General features: G+C 38.3%; 1 protein-coding gene and 1 long non-coding RNA gene across 9 annotated transcripts in view; one reads left to right on the top strand and one right to left on the bottom strand.

Annotated features, from left to right (window-relative positions):
- The window catches only part of Epac (Exchange protein directly activated by cAMP), a 659,154-nt gene that overhangs the window by 632,123 nt on the left and 10,628 nt on the right, over nucleotides 1–16,403 (top strand). For all 8 annotated transcript variants that reach the window (XM_067123714.1, XM_067123713.1, XM_067123717.1 and 5 more), the window contains 4 exons: nucleotides 3,068–3,214; nucleotides 4,012–4,112; nucleotides 4,366–4,491; nucleotides 7,492–7,670. In XM_067123714.1, the coding sequence (XP_066979815.1) occupies nucleotides 3,068–3,214; nucleotides 4,012–4,112; nucleotides 4,366–4,491; nucleotides 7,492–7,670 (553 nt within the window). The remainder of the gene's footprint in view (nucleotides 1–3,067; nucleotides 3,215–4,011; nucleotides 4,113–4,365; nucleotides 4,492–7,491; nucleotides 7,671–16,403) is intronic.
- Nucleotides 3,979–16,403, bottom strand: part of LOC136850135 (uncharacterized) — a 64,931-nt gene continuing 52,506 nt past the window's right edge. The window contains exon 5 of the long non-coding RNA XR_010856552.1: nucleotides 3,979–4,118. This is a non-coding gene — a long non-coding RNA (uncharacterized lncRNA). The remainder of the gene's footprint in view (nucleotides 4,119–16,403) is intronic.

Here is a 16,403-nt window from a genome sequence, read left to right as displayed (position 1 = left end):
AGTTTACTCAAACCAAGATTTTCATTTAAAATTGAAAATGCGGAACCATGGGAGATCCCAGTTTCATTAGCTATCATATCGATAGTAATCCGACAATCTTCATCCACTAGATTCTGCACCAAAGCCACAATTCTTTAATTTTTTGCAGTCGATGGTCTTCCTTCTCTTGGGTTGTCTTTGAGGTCCTCCCGACCATCCTTAAATCGCTTTATCCAATCATAAACAACTGATTTAGATGGAGAAGAATCTCCATAAACTTGTTGCAAAGCTTCAATAATTTTCCTGGTTTCCAATCAAGCTTGGTCAGGAACTTGATGTTAGCTCTCATCTCAAAATTTTTATTTTCCATGGGTTCAAGAAGTTACTTTTCTGAAGCAGATGTTAACACCACGGTAGCAAGAGGATGACTGAGGTATCAAGTCTATATGGATCACTACATCACAGATAATTGTTTACCAAGTATTTGGGTTGTTTCATTCCTGTGTAAATACATCATTCAACATTTTTCCTGGAACTTTTGACTTATGTCCTCGTATATATATATATATATATATATATATATATATATATATATATATATATATATATATATATATATATATATATATATATATATATTATATATATATATATACATATATACATATATACACATATACATATACATACATATATATATATATATATATATATATATATATATATATATATATATCTGTGCAAAATGGGACTACCTAACACTTGGAAAGTGTGTTTAATATTGTAATAGTTGGTATTAGGTAACAAATGATAAATTCTGTGATTGGAATTCTTTCTCCATGAAAGTAATGGTAGGAAATATGTCTGCATGGGAAGTACACTGTATTATCTAAATGCTGAGACTGCTATAATCCATATTAAAAACAATACACAATTCTTATTCTCATAACGGAACACTACACATGAAAAATATCCTTGCGGTTTAGTGCAGTAATCTTCTAGGGAAGAGAAATTATATATATATATATATATATATATATATATATATATATATATATATATATATATATATATATATATATATATACAGAGAGAGAGAGAGAGAGAGAGAGAGAGAGAGAGAGAGAGAGAGAGAGAGAGAGAGAGAGAGAGGCGGTGGCTTAGATGATCAAGGAAAGCTTGGAAAGAGATAAGGAATTAAATTAAAGAAATTAAGTAATTGTTACACCATAATTGGGTTTTGCATAGTTATGTTAGCTATTCAGTTATTGTGCAGCGGGAAAGGTGAAATTATTTAAAAAAAAAAAAAAAGACTGTATGAAGCTTTCTTCGTATACTACCTCTTACTTTTACTTATGTGATTGATGGTTACACATTAAGACAACTGTATCCATCATAAAATTTATTACGACCGTTGCTGTGCCCATTGTTAAATAAATAGCAATTGTTGCATGTTGTACTAGAAAATGAATCATTTGGTTGCTTTTTGAATGTATTTTCTCATGTGGGACGCCATGATTTTTATGTGCATATTGTAGTTGTATTAATTTTATATTTCTTTCATTTTAATGACATGTTTGCCTTGAAAAAGAGAATGATTGCATTATGTCATCGACTTCCTGTTAGTGTGTACGTTTGTTAGTACAGACATTTTGACAAGACTTTTATCCTAACCCAGTCACTCTCCCGTCTGCATATTCTAAGACACCCTTTGCTTCCAACAATGTATCCTTTGTGCCATACATTCTCAACGGACTCTGCATATCCTTCCTGTCGATTCTACCATGAAAATTATCCTTGACCAAATACACGAAGTGGTACACAAGTCAGTTGTTGTGTTGCTGAAAACAAAATTGCACTCAATCCTCGCCATGATTGAAACTATGTAAACACATGTTCACATGATTATCGATTAAGTGTAGCAGTATTGTATATGACATTCTACAATACTTTTATTACGAAATTTATAAACCGGCAACATTTAATCATATCACACCATGTACTCAAAATAACTTCATCTGAAAAATACAGTGACACTCCATTATTATGATTATTTATGTATTGTTAATTTCTTTGAATTCTAGTCATCGATCCTTATATATATATATATATATATATATATATATATATATATATATATATATATATATATATATATATATATATATATATATATATATATATATATATATATATATATATATATATATATATATATATACACATATATATACATATATATACAGTATATAGTTTGTTGCCTGTCCATAATGCAAAAACCTTTAATGTTGAAAATGCATTATTTTGTATTCAGATATTTTGTTAATTTTTTCTTAATATAGTCGAATTTACATTGAAATATTTTAAGGTTTATTACATAACATGATTACTGATGATACTTCATTAATTATTACTCGCCATAAATATTATATTTTCTCTATATATTCCTCTCAAGAGACCATGTTCACAGCATATTTCATCAATATATTAAACAGTTGTAATGTCAGTTCTTCAGTTAATTCCATCTTGCTTACCTGTACCAAAATATGATTATATATACAGTACATTTGTATGTATATATATATATATATATATATATATATATATATATATATATATATATATATATATATATATATATATATATATATATATATATATATATATATATATATATATTATATATAAACTCACAAATGCATATGGACTTAGTACTCACATACTTGGCATATCTATTATCCCTACAGCAGTATTTACATGTTTAATTTTTCTCTTTCATCATAGTGTACATGTATATAGTAGTTTTAAATACACCTGGTTTTGTTTTCAATTTTGTTGTGCTTTTAACATGCACCGTTATAAACGGAAATGAATGTTTATTAGAAGGCTAGCATTTGATTATACCCTTGCTGATGATCATTAGCAATGCAATGTGTGTGCCAGCTGCTGCTGCAGGTCATTGTAATTCGTCAAGTAATTTTGCTTGTCGTAAAACGTGTATTTTGTCAGTCTCCAGCAAGTTTTGAGCTCATTTTATTCATATGGTTGAATTTCCTTTTGCTTACGAGTTTTCTTCTTTTCATTCCAGTTATATTCCGGGTATATTGTGCAGACCATACATATTGTACACTTAGGTTTTCTTTGCAAACAACCTGTGACATTATCAAACGATCAGCGGCAGATAAACTGGGTCTAAGACAGGAGAACCTTCTCCTTGTAGAGCTGAAGTCATCAGGTAAGCTAAAAAGTTTTAGTCAAATTTAAGATTGCCAGATTTCAGTTACTAGATAGTTGCCAAAATCAAGTCATCCATTCACCTTAAAGTGTTATTAACTCTTGCCAAAATCAAGTCATCCATTCACCTTAAAGTGTCATTAACTCTAAGAAAATTAATCAAAGCAAGTGACCCAGAGTTTATTTGGTACATATGACTCTTGGGGCAAATTGAATAGCTAGAGTTTAAAACTTAAATGACTTTAGGATAAATGCAAATCTTGAAAAGTAGTTAGTTAATTTTTTACTTAAGTCTCTTAGTATGCAAAAATGTTCCCAAATATAGTATGTTATTATATTAAATTATGAAGATAAATGCCTCAAAGTTGTTCTTAAAAAGTTTTTACTGAAACTCTTATGAATATGCTTTTTGGTAGGTCACTTGTGACAATACTTATGAATATGTACTGGAATGCTGCTTTTAAAATATCTTGAATGCAGGAGTAGAATTTACCCTAAAGCTGACAGCAAATGCTCGGTGAGGGAAATGGAAACAAGCTTCAATCTCAAATATTTATGAAGTAAATAATATCAGTTGAAATGCATGAAAGCTAAAAATATAATTTCAGGCAGCTACTCCAATACAAATTTATCAGAGTAAATGAAGGACAGTTTTTTAAAGATATGTTTTATAACTGAAGAATAGTATACAAATTTATTCCACATACTTCAGCTTAACAATACACATTTTCCTGATATTTCCAAGTACTGTCCAAAAAATAATACTGATATGTGTTCTTGATGAATTTATTCTTTTAGGGGAGGTGGTACCACTAGGTGAAAAAGAGGTCTGTGCACCCACGGGTTTAACACTTAACGGCCGACTTTTTGTCTCTCATAAGGACCATCTTGATGCCCTAGTAAGTCTGTAGGAGTAAAATATAAAATGATAAAATGACGGGAAAAGTATCTGGAGCAATATAATTCTCACAATGTTGTTTTTTAACTGTTATATTAGTATACTAGTAAAAAATTTGGTCAGTGAGAATTTTTAACATATAATAGGTGTGTTCCATGATTTTGACTGACCACACTCATTTTCACATCCTTACATTTTACAGCATTATATTTTTGATAGTCACAGATAATATCTAATCAGAATTTGGTTTTCAGACTCCACTACCAGAACAGGAAGGACCAGCAGAAGGAACACTAAACCAGCTGGAGATGTACAGCACCAAAGAACTGGCTTATCACATCACCACCCATGATTGGGATCTCTTCAGTGTAATCCATGAGGTCAGTTTTCATTTCGGGTCAGGCTAACAACTACAGTCATTTATAACTTGAGGGTTTGAGCTCATTTGTAAACTAAGGGATAATGATAAGGGTACGGAGCTTCTGATTCTTTGCGAATAAATGGCTTATGAACTTTGTTGAGAGTTGCACATTTTTTACCAATCAAAGGCTAATGACAATAGCTGGGTACTTTAGATCATTTGTCACCTTGGGTCTCTAAGACTACATAGTGAGGTCCTAGGTCTTTAGTCTTTGGTCAAAAGCTCATGGTAAGTTGTTTTACATCAGCTGTTAAAGAATGACAGTAGCGTGTTTCTGTGGTCCATTGGTCAAACGGGCATATGCCTATAGTAAACTGCTTTGGGTCGTTTGTAAAATGAGGGTATATTATATAGCATGATTCTCTAGGTTATATATCAATAGTTTTCATTTAACAGGCCCTGGTCTTTAGGTATTTTAACAACTGAGGGTTATTAGTCATCATTATTAGAGTATTAGATAGTGTCTAGATAATGTCACCAGACCACTTAGGAGAAATGTAAGAAATCATTTGGTGCCAAACAAACAAACAGAGAGAGAGAGAGAGAGAGAGAGAGAGAGAGAGAGAGAGAGAGAGAGAGAGAGAGAGAGAGAGAGAGAGAGAGAGGCTATCCTTATCACCTGAATACACCCCAGTTACCTGTGTAAAAGTATGAAACACAATAAGAAACAGGAAGTCGGCCAAAGTTAAACACAACCCGAAGAAGAAAAGAAAGTGACTAACTGGCATCAAGCGCCAATGGGGAGAAGAGAAATAAGACGAACAAAAAACCCTTGTACTGGAGCAAACCATTGCACCAGTCGTACCATTGGGGGATACACTGGCAGAAACCGTCTCTGACCAATACAATCAACAAGGTCTGAACGTCTGTAACCTTTATAGCAAAGACTCCTTACATCGGCAACAGATCAATGAAAATTCAACCCTCCTGGACCTCAAGCCAGCTTCCCCTGCCATCAATATTTGCCTAACTCCCTATCCTTCAACCATTCAATTCTTTTCTGTTATTAATAAATCTAACCTGTAAGTCACTGCTATTAGTATTGACTTTGGCATAAAAATTGTAAGGCAAAAGAAAGCATGCACCCACACACACAAATTGAAGGTAATTGCAGTATATTCATCACAAAGAAAATTTTATTTAATTGGTTTACCAAAGTAATGTGTCTCAACAATTCAAGTCACACATTTCATCGAAATTAAAATGCCTACAAAAAACTTTTTATTCCAGCACATTTTTGATGGCCCAGTACATGTATAATTATATCAGGCTTGGCCACAAATTAGAGTATTTTATGATCATTCTTACTTAAAGAGTTGAGAAATTCTAATGAAGCTGACAAAGACACAAATAATATAGAATTCTGTGCATGCAACTGATGTCACTTTGGTTGTGTTTGCTTGACTGCTTTTGATGATACAGTAATTGGCATTCATTTTTAAAGAGGATCACCAGAAATAGTGATTTGATGTTTAATGATAAATGTTGCTTCATGAAATCTTATGAATTTCAGTAATCACTACATGTAATGTTTAATCTAATCTTATTTGTTCTCTTTAGAGGACCCAGTTTATAGTTAACATGAATGGAAATTTTATGGCATCTGCATTTGACAGTGTTGATGAGAGTTACTGTTTTTTAAACAAAGCTTGTCAGCACAAATGCTTTCCACATCATTACTCATGACAAGTGAGACCGTGTTATAAAAATGAACAATTCAAATGAGTTTTAACCATTAGAATAATTTTGTTTTTAATATAGCAGTGACGACGAGTGCATTTTCATATGAACATTTAATATCTTATTATAACGCTGACATGGAGTATTTATACTAAGCTCTATTGAGGTTAGTGTGTATGACTGGATGTATGGATGTTGTATGTGGGAATGTATACTGTATACAGTATAAGCAATATACTGACACAAATAATGTGTATGAACATTCAGCCATGCATCAGTATTCAAGCACTGTGAATGGCAGAGATTATAGTGATGAAAATAAAGTGCTTTACTGTAAACAGCTGAACAAGAAAACTCCAGTTCCTGGTGTGATATTTGTATGAATCAGCCTATTGCTACAATGACTAGAGAGAGAAAGAGAGAGAGAATTTTAACGAACTGATAATTATAAGGAAATATGTGAACCTTAATATTTTTATTTCCCCTAATAAAATATTATGTAAAAATACAGATTCCATATTATGATTAAACTTTGTCTAAGTAAAAATACAGATACCATATTATGATTGAACTTTGTCTATTACCGGTAGTTACAGTATTTCAGAGAGTAGGATACCAGCCCTATTACTTAACATTGAAATTTTCCCCGTCTTCACTCTTGTTTCTTATTTTCAATCATTCATTTTATAAAATTAAAGATTTTTGCTTTTTATTAAGAATGGGAAGAGATAAAGAAAGCAGTTAAGATAGTACAGATACAGTGTATTCGTTCAAATTGTCTAATGTTAGTTCCTGATAATATTTACAAATGCCACACAGTTAAACCATATGAAAATTTTCTGTAGTGTGCTTAGCTGTTTAAATGACTGTGCAGAAGTGGTGGAAAGGACAGTCAGGATTTTTTTCAATTAGAGAAGGACAGTATGGTTAAAGTCTTTAATCTCAGTGGAGTGGATTGCTACCGATGCTTCATTTGCAAAGGCTAATCAGTCAATTGTTTTGTTTTTATTATAAGGAGGTGGAGCCGTTCTATTTTGTGTCCTGTTCATTGCTGGATAGTAAAAATGTTTACTTAATTACTTAGAATACTGAATGTTGGACTTCAGTAAGTCTTCCGAGTTACATGACAAAATTATTTTTTCATCATATTTAAGTTCAGAGGTAGCTGTCATGCCTATGTGCACTGAGCATTAGTTTTATCTGTAACATTTACTATTTTGTATTTGAAAGTAATCCTTTAGAATCCTTCAAACTTATAACTGAAGAATAATCCTTGCAGTATGAGTTCCTGTACCAAGTCTTTGGTCGAGACCACTTTGGCCAGGTGATGTGCAACTTGGATGTGTTTTTACGACGCTTCAATGAGATCCAGTACTGGGTGGTGTCAGAAATATGTTTAGCTGGAGCTTTATCCAAGAGAACACAACTCTTGAGAAAATTTATCAAACTTGCAGCCTAGTAAGTTTAAAGTTTTCTCACCTGTGTATATTTAAGGCATGCCTCCTTTGTTGAAAAATATTTGATTAAATAATGGACTTGCTTGTTAGGGCATGGAAAATTCAAATAAAAGTTTATGGTACAGAAGAATTCTACTTTAATAAATACAAGCCATTGTTTTACAAAGATGCCTTATTCGTTGGTCACCTCATATCAAACCAAGTCTTACTGAGGGTGGAGCACTTCACTTTCCCCTTCAACACAGAGAAAAAAAAAGTCTATTCTCAAGCATTCTCCTACACTTAACAAACTGAGATTTTTTATGCATTATTTTTTGGTCATAATATGTCAGGCAACAATGAGTATGTCAAGCTTTCATTTCCATATTTCACTTTCTCTTCTATGGGTTAAAATGAAGAGCAATTTTCATGTGAACTCCCACTACCCTGTATTGCGGAGCATTTACTAATTGAACAGCTAACACCCACCCCTCCTTTGTCAAACATTGCCATGCCTCTGCCTCCTTATCTTACTTTCTCCAAAATCCAGTTGTCCTGTGGTTTTTGCTTTGATCCTGTCCATACCTTTCACTATAAACTTAACTCACATTTTTAGTTGAATGATGGAATCTGTGCTTATTGAAGGATTAACATACCCATATTGAACAGACAAAACTGTATCTCCTCTGTGATGCTATTTGACTAAATTCTTTTTTCCAGCTTTTATTTGTCCTTTCCTTAACTATTTTCCTTCTTTTCTTGAGTTGCTGCTAACTTCATGAGTATGTGGAGACATTATTTACATCCAAACCATTCAACCTACATAACTGAATGGCTCTAATTTACTCAAACTCATGTGTGAGGTAATCAGGTTCTATGTTTCTCTGTTTCTAACATGATGGAACACAATTTTCAACATGTAATGGATGTTCCTTACAATCATGAACATTTGTCTGATATCGTTGACCTTCCTTCAATTCAAGTACTGTACTGTGGTTTGAAGTACACCTACAAATTTTTTCCCCCTCTTACATCATATGGCCACTTTAATTTCCATTGCTTACCTATCACCTCCTCCCAACCAGTTTCCTTTATATAGCATCAGCCACCTAAGTACTTTTGAGAGTCCAGGCTACATTATGTCTTTACCTTGAAATTTTTACTTTTTGCCATAACACTGACTTCATGGGCACCTTATTTTGATGAGGTTATAAGCTCCGATACTGAGGTATATATCCTCGTTTAAAACTTGCCTGTTAATTCTAGGCTTTTTGGTTTTGTTTCATGGCAGTTCAGTTGAGAATGGGCTCATCATTAGTGCTTGACACCTCTTCTGCAGTTTCTCATTTATACTTTGACAAGGGGTTTCAGAGCTACTTTTACACTTAGAAGCGAGGAGGTTTTCCATACTACTGCGTGAGGAAATCAAATATTTTAGTAATTTCTTGTACTTAAAGCATCTATTTTGGACTTAAATTGTGCCTAGCTTTCATTTTGCTAGTTTCAGTAATACTGTACTTTCCAGTAATGCCAATGCTATGTTTTACTCCTATCCCCAAAGATTGATTCACTGCTAGATAGCACATTACTGATGACACTTTACCTTCCTCTTGTTGTCTTGTTCAACATTATCCCTAGGACTTTATCAGATAGATGAAGTACCGCTGTCAATACTAGCATAATGATGTAGCTATCTGCTCCATCTTCTGAGAGGTTTTTACTGTCTGGTCCTCTTTGTGTCTCAGTGATGACCAGCTGGCATTCAGTCTAGAACTTTTCATTTAAAGGATAAGGATATTCATGGTGTTGAGAAATAACTGTTACCTCATTCTCATTATCTTAATAAGTACCTCCTCTATCTCATCTCTAAAACGTTGCATCTTTGGTACTAAAGCCACATCATATACCTTAAGGGATGTGCAAACAGGAAATTTCTTGTCAAAAGGCCTGGAAGAAGGTAGAGGTGAGGTGTGACGCCTCTTGAGAGAGGGCAGTGTATGAACAGGAACCTGGACAGAAGTAGAGGGCTTACTTTAGTCACTGGAAGTCAAAATTGGTGTTTTAATGGGAGGTGCCAAAATAAGGGTGTAACTGAAAACAATTGCTGTTTCAAGAGAATGTAGCTTTTAGAGTGTTCTCTATTCTTTTTATTCTTTTTAGCTGTTAGATGCCATAATAAATTGCCAATTGTCATGGAAAGATATTCTGCCTTTGTTGTTCAATTTAGGTTCTGATGCACACACAGGCAGCGATTGGTTGTCAACAGAGAGACTGAATGAATTACAAAGATGGTCAAGTACTGATAGCAGGGGAACTGGTTTGAGGTCCAGAAGGGTTGAATTTTCATTGGTCTGTTGCCTATATAGGAAGTCTTTGCTGTGAGGCTCAACGATGTTCGGACCTTCTCAGTTGTATTGATCAAGGAGCGTTCCTGAAAGTGTATCCCTCACCAGTGTGACTGGCATTGTGGTTTGCTCCAGTGTGGGGTTTTGTTTGTCTTAATTTCTGTCTTTCTCATTGGCACTTAGCACCAATTAGTCTTTTTCTTTTCTTCTTAGGTTTTTGTTTAACGTTGGCTGATTTCCTGTTTTTATTACGTTTCATGTTTTTACACAGGTAACTTGGGTCTGTTTAGGTGATTGGATAGCCATGCATTCTCCCTCTCTCTGTCTTGAAGGTGTTTGCACTGATTGATTTCTTGTTTCTCCTAATGATCGGTGGGAGAAATTTGGTTTTTTCAACAATATTTATATACTGGGCTTTGAAGGGATGAAGGTGTCCGTTATCTGGTTCTTTATCATTTTTATGGCATGAATTTTTTTTTCGGGTCTCCTCTGGTGTTTAAACACAGTGATAAAATATAGCACCCTCCTTATGTAACAAGAGAGATGTCTTGGTAGTGTAGTAGTTGTCATTCCAATATATGAGTGGTGGAACCCATCTACTAAGCATTTAAACTCTTATGTGACCCTATTTTTTTCAAATTTGTCTCTAAGGATGCCAGCTTCTTTTTCAGGATAAGGGGCTGGTTCTCGTATTTTTATAGTAAATTATCATTTGGATGCTTATACTTTCTATTATGGGAGTTACATTTTATTTCATCAATTTTTCTATGACTTTCCCGTGTCTCGGTGCATAATTTTCCAGTAATAAACTTTTATTACACCAATTTCATTCGTATGCCCACCTGTTTATTGTAGTTCTGTTGGAGAAGCTGCTGTTTACAAGTGTCTATGCGAATGACTCTATCTTCTTGGTAGTGTCCCTCAAAGTGGAATAGCGCATAAGAACCCAGTGAACGAAAGTATCATCATAGATTTCTTGTATCTGTCCAGGCACTTGTTTGATCGATTGAGGCATAGGCCTGGATTTGTTGGTTTTCTGTAAACTGTAGTGGCATACCCCACTGGGGTTTGTTGCATGTGCGCATCCAGGAAAAGGAACTGTCAGCACTAAGTTCACATGTGAAGTGGAGGACAAAGCACTGTTATTGAAAATTTCTACTTAGGGTTTCTAGGTTCTCCTTGGTGTTGGTTCTGAAGAAAGTGTTGTTAACGTAACGGTGGTATTGAGGGGGGGCAGGGGATCTTATTGAGGGCCTCTCATCAACGATGTCCACATAAACTCCCAATGGTGATCCCATTGTCACACTGTCCATCTGGCAGTATAAATGGCTCTTATGTTTGATGAACAGGGTTTTTCTTGGTGCATCTCTGAAGAAGGGCTATCATGACATCCTTGGGGATGTTTAATGTTGAAGTGTCCCTACAACTATATATCCTGTCTGGGATGTGGCCTATTGTTATGTCGACAGGATTTCAACATTTAATGGAACAATAATGCCTGCTAAAGGGGAGCTTTGGAATCCTGTAGGAATACTGTGAAGTCTGTTCCTGTAGGAATACTGTGAAGACAGAGACTTTAGTCAATACAGTGCTGCTGGGAATACTGTATAAGGGGTAAGAAGGTCACTGCATATTAATAATAATATTGGTGTTGGTATCTAGCTAAAGATGGACTGTAAAGGGTTTTCCAGGTTTGTGTTTTTATACTGCAGTATATATATCCTAGTTTGAAGTTGCCCAAGGCTGGAAGAAGTGTAAGGGCATTACTCAGCTCTCTGTAGGCCTGTTATTACTCATGTTGAATGTCATCTGTTTGTTGGGATGAGACGTGAAACAAGCTCATCTAAAGTGTAGGTTATTTATTAGGTAAGGTTACAGTATAACAAGGACAATGCGTGTGAGCAACCAAACTCGGAGAGGGGAATCACCGTACTGCTAGACATTGGATTTGAGTGTGTTCAGCTGCCACTTATCAATACATATACACATGTGAGGCAAGAATACTGTTGCCACTTATCATGATACAATGTATATATACCTGGGAGGCAAGAATACGTTATACATGTTACACTCCCCTCCCCTTCATGCTAGTAGTCACATCTCGAGTGGGTTCTTCATCTGGAAAACCTGGAAGATCTATGTGGGGCTGTAGGAGGGCCGTCCGAGGACTCTTTTGTATCCATGTAAAGATCCGCAGGGATATGAGGTAGATGGGTCAGCAACAGGGGTTGGTACTGGGTATAGGAAGCACCGGTTCCTCCAGTATACGAATCTACTGAGGAGATGTACTTCATAGTCCCCTGACCTGTCGTGGCTCATGATAATACCGACCTTGTCCCAACGGTGAGAAGTCGGATCCTAGATCCTGACTGACTGTCCAACTTCCAGCCTGATGATTGTATGACCTCTGTGCAAGTTTGGCTCTGGCGGCAGCACGGCGATCACAGTCCTCAGCTTTCCCAAGCCATTCCTGCAAGAATGACTGAGGATGAGCAGGCTAACAGGAGCGAAGTGAGTAGCCATATACAGTATATATAGGATTTGTGCAGGGGAGTGGCCTGTGAAGTTTGGAGTGTTCTGTAACTCCAAGAGGCAATGGTCAAAGTCTTCACAGTCGTGTTCTGTAACTCCAAGAGGCAATGGTCAAAGTCTTCGCAGTCGATGTTGCCGGAAGGCACTGTCTTCAGTATAAGATGCTTCACAGCCTTCACAGTGGCCTCAGCATGGCCATTAGACTGCAGGTAAGTAACAAGTTTATGCACTCCTCAGTGCTCCATGAAATCCCTGAATTCATGGCTGGTGAATTGATGTCCATAGTTGGTCCTGAGGCGAAGTGGGGCACCGACCTCCCTGAAGTATCTGCAGAAGATCCTTATCGTTGCAGAGGCGGTAGTGTCACTGTAGCATGGGGCAACCACAGGCCAGCCAGAGAGCCTGTCATTCACAACGAGGAATGACTTCCCTGCGGCGCTGAAGAAGTCCGCTGACACAGACTCGAAGGGCCTAGTAAGGTGGTTGTCATTTTGGAGAGGTTCCTGCTGGAGGCTGGGTTATAAAACCTGGCAAGGCTCGCAAGCTTGGACAGTAATTGTGATGTCTTAGTCAATAGATTCCTGGCCAGCAAACAGTCCATCATGCCCATTGCTTTGTGGCTTCTATTCCTCTGTGACTGTCATGGAGTTGTGATAGTGCAGTGGCAAAGGGCGGCAGGAACTACAATCCTTGCTTCATAAAGTACGAGTTCAACGTAGACTTAGAAGCTGTCCCGTACTTTCCAGAATGGGAGCAATGAATTATGTAAATTGTAATGATTGGTAAGAAATCCTGAGAGGAATTTAGTCTTGAAGACGGATGTACGATGGGTCCTCCCTCACTGAAGCAGGAAGATCTTGAATAATCCTGTCGGCGTCCTGGGGTGAGGCGTCGTCCTCTTGGATGACTCATGAGTGGTGACGATGGTCCTGATGTATGGCCCAGCCTCAACACAGTCGGTTTCGTCCTGCGGTGTGAGCTGGCTGACAGGGATGCGCAACAGGGCGTTGGGTATGCCGAGCTGCTTGCCAGCACACCACACCGCTGTGAACAGATACGGTGAGCTTTTCTCCTTGAGATGTTGCAAATAGGGGTTCTCAACCACATCCAGGGAGTAATGGTTGAGAATTGGCACCAATGGGTGACAGCATGTCATCAACATAAAATGTTGGAGGCCTATAAGGTACAGTTTGCATTTGGACATAGCCCAGGTTACTGCTAATATCTCCAACTCGATTGTGGCGTAGTGTGTCTCGGTGTCTGCAAGGAAACGAGAGCCACTGTACTAAGCGAGTCTTCCATTGTCGTGGCCCTGTAGAAGGGCATCTCCTAGTCCGTTGTGTCGAGAAGCGTCAGTCAGTAGGATAACTGGAAGGGCTGGATCAAAGGAGGCAAGACTGGTGGGCTAGCCAAGGCAGTCTTCACTCAGTGAAATGCTCTGTCCTAATCTGCGGTCCATATAAATGCATGCTTGGGACTCAAGGGGTCTAAGAGGCAGAGCTGCATTAGCTATCTCGGTAAACAAAGATCTGTAAAGTTTGTCGGTGTAGGTCCCTGATTGCTGCTACTTTAACAGGGTTTGCTGAAATGGCATCTTTGGAGATCCGAAGTCTACAGAAGGTAGCGCTGGAGGGTGCAACCACAAAATTCTCATTATTAAGTGTGATGCCAAACTTGCAACACCTTGTCAGCATCTCATGGATTCAACGTAGATTGCTGGGAAAATCCTCGTCGAACAGCAGATGTTGTCAACCACCTTAACACAATTCTCGACACCTTGCAGAGCCTTGTCTCCTCGAAGGCAGTAAGTGTCTCCTGTGGCCACAAATTACATTGGACCTCTGCAATGATGAAATCGAACATAGGGTGTGATGAGTGTGGTTAACTTTTGATCCTCCTCTGCAAGTTGCATTTGCCAGTACCTGTGCAGGGCATCTGCAGTGGGGAAGAACTTATCCTTCGGACCAACACTGTGGACGCTAGACAATGGTGAGGGTGACAGGTGGGCTGGGTATTTACTTCTGCTTCAATGCCCACACCATCAAGACACCAAGTTTGCTTGCCAAGCAACTAGAGGTTGAAGTCGTCCTTGATCTATTCAGCCCCTAGAAAACACAAGTAAGGTCAGGTTGAGTCTCTCTCTCTCTCTCTCTCTCTCTCTCTCTCTCTCTCTCTCTCTCTCTCTCTCTCTCTCTCTCTCTCTCTCTCTCTCTCTCTCTCTTGTTGGCTGAAGCTCTCACCAACCATGGCACCCCTGCCAAGGAGATAAAGGATGCTGCCCAGACCTTAAAACAAAACAAGGGCATCACCATAAGAAAAGCCCATCAAAGCAATGTTTCCTGGTACTCAATAACACTGACAAATACCTTGGAAAATTAGCCTTAATCTTGGCTGAAGGCTCAAATTCCGGTAAAAAAATAATAATAATCCAATGGGTGATAATCAATGAAAAATGAACAGGACTAGAGAGAATCAATCTGGAAGCCCTGGATGATGGCTGACAATTCCCATGACCTAGACAGGTTGATGATCCTCGGCTGGAAGACCTGGGTGAAAGCTACTCTGTAACCCCTTGATGGCTGTTACCGAAAGGGCCTTGTCCTGCCTCAGGAAGACTAGGAAAGTCTGCGATCTGCTACCCACTTTACAGGTGTCTCGAGAGGATTGTGGCCCCTTTAATGGTACCAACGACAGTACTTCATCCACTAGACCTGGCAGACCCCAACAGAGGAGGGTCTAAGGTTATCTGTGATGGCTGCTGCAAAACTTTGGGAAGCCCTTCTTTCTGAGGAGCTGTTGGATAGCCTCCAACCATAGAGTTGGAGGTCAGCTACACTTCAACAGAACAGTCTGTTGTGCTCCAGCACCAGAAGGTCGAGTGACTAAGGCAGTTCTCTCAGAATATCTACCAGAAGGCACAGCAAGTCCACTTACCACTTGGTCTGCAGCCACAGGGGACCACCAGGTCATCCGAAGACCTTGTTACTGATAGAGCCTGTTCAGGACCCTTCACAGTTGACTGAAAGGTGGGAAAGTGTACATGTCCACATTATCCCACAGATGTTGGAAAGCATCCTGCATTGCCATTCTTTGGTCGAGTACCAGGAAGTAGTACAGGGACAACTTTGCATTGAAGGCTGCCACAAACAGGTCTACAGTGGGGTCTTTCCACAGGTCCAGCCAACCATTTACCATTTACTATCTGGCTGAGACCAGTCCAACCCAATGACCTGGCCTTTCCTCCTGCTGAGGATATACCTGGCTGTCAGTTCTTGGTCCTTGGACTGCTTGATTGATTATGAAATTAAGGTCTTGAAGACCTAGTGCCAGAAGCTTGGTCCTTGGAGGCACACTACTTGTGCATTCTTACTGCCAGGTTGCTTGCTGACTTGGGCTATCAATGTTGTGTTGTTGCTAATCATGACAACCGAGTGGCCCGCCAGGAAGTGTCAGAAGTGCTGGGGAGCCATCCATGCTGCTTTCACCTCCAGGAGGTTGAAGTGCTATTTCCCTCTCTTCAGGACCCCACGTCCCTGAAGTGCACTCTCCCTTGAGGCGTGCACCCACCCCTTTTCAGGAGCTGTCAGAGAATACCACCACCTCCAGGGGCAGTTTGCCAAGCAGCACTCCTGACATCAGGTTAATTGGGTCTCTCCACTACTTAAGGTCCTCCCTTACCCTCTCAATCACCTCTATAGACTGCAAAAGGTCTTCCTTTGGTTGCTACCAGGCCCCTTTCATCTGCCACTGTAGAAACCATAGGTGCATTCTGCCCCCTTAGAACCAGCTTCCCAAGGGACCAGATGGCCCAGGAGGATCTACCACTTCTTTGCAGACTGGGAAGTCTTGGAGAGGAAGTTGTGGGAGACGTCCAGGAT

This window comes from Macrobrachium rosenbergii, chromosome 21, assembly GCF_040412425.1.
Source record: "Macrobrachium rosenbergii isolate ZJJX-2024 chromosome 21, ASM4041242v1, whole genome shotgun sequence".
NCBI classification, from domain to species: domain Eukaryota; kingdom Metazoa; phylum Arthropoda; class Malacostraca; order Decapoda; family Palaemonidae; genus Macrobrachium; species Macrobrachium rosenbergii.
The sequence above is the reverse complement of the archived record's forward strand: the minus strand, read 5'-3'. Positions and strand labels throughout refer to the sequence as shown.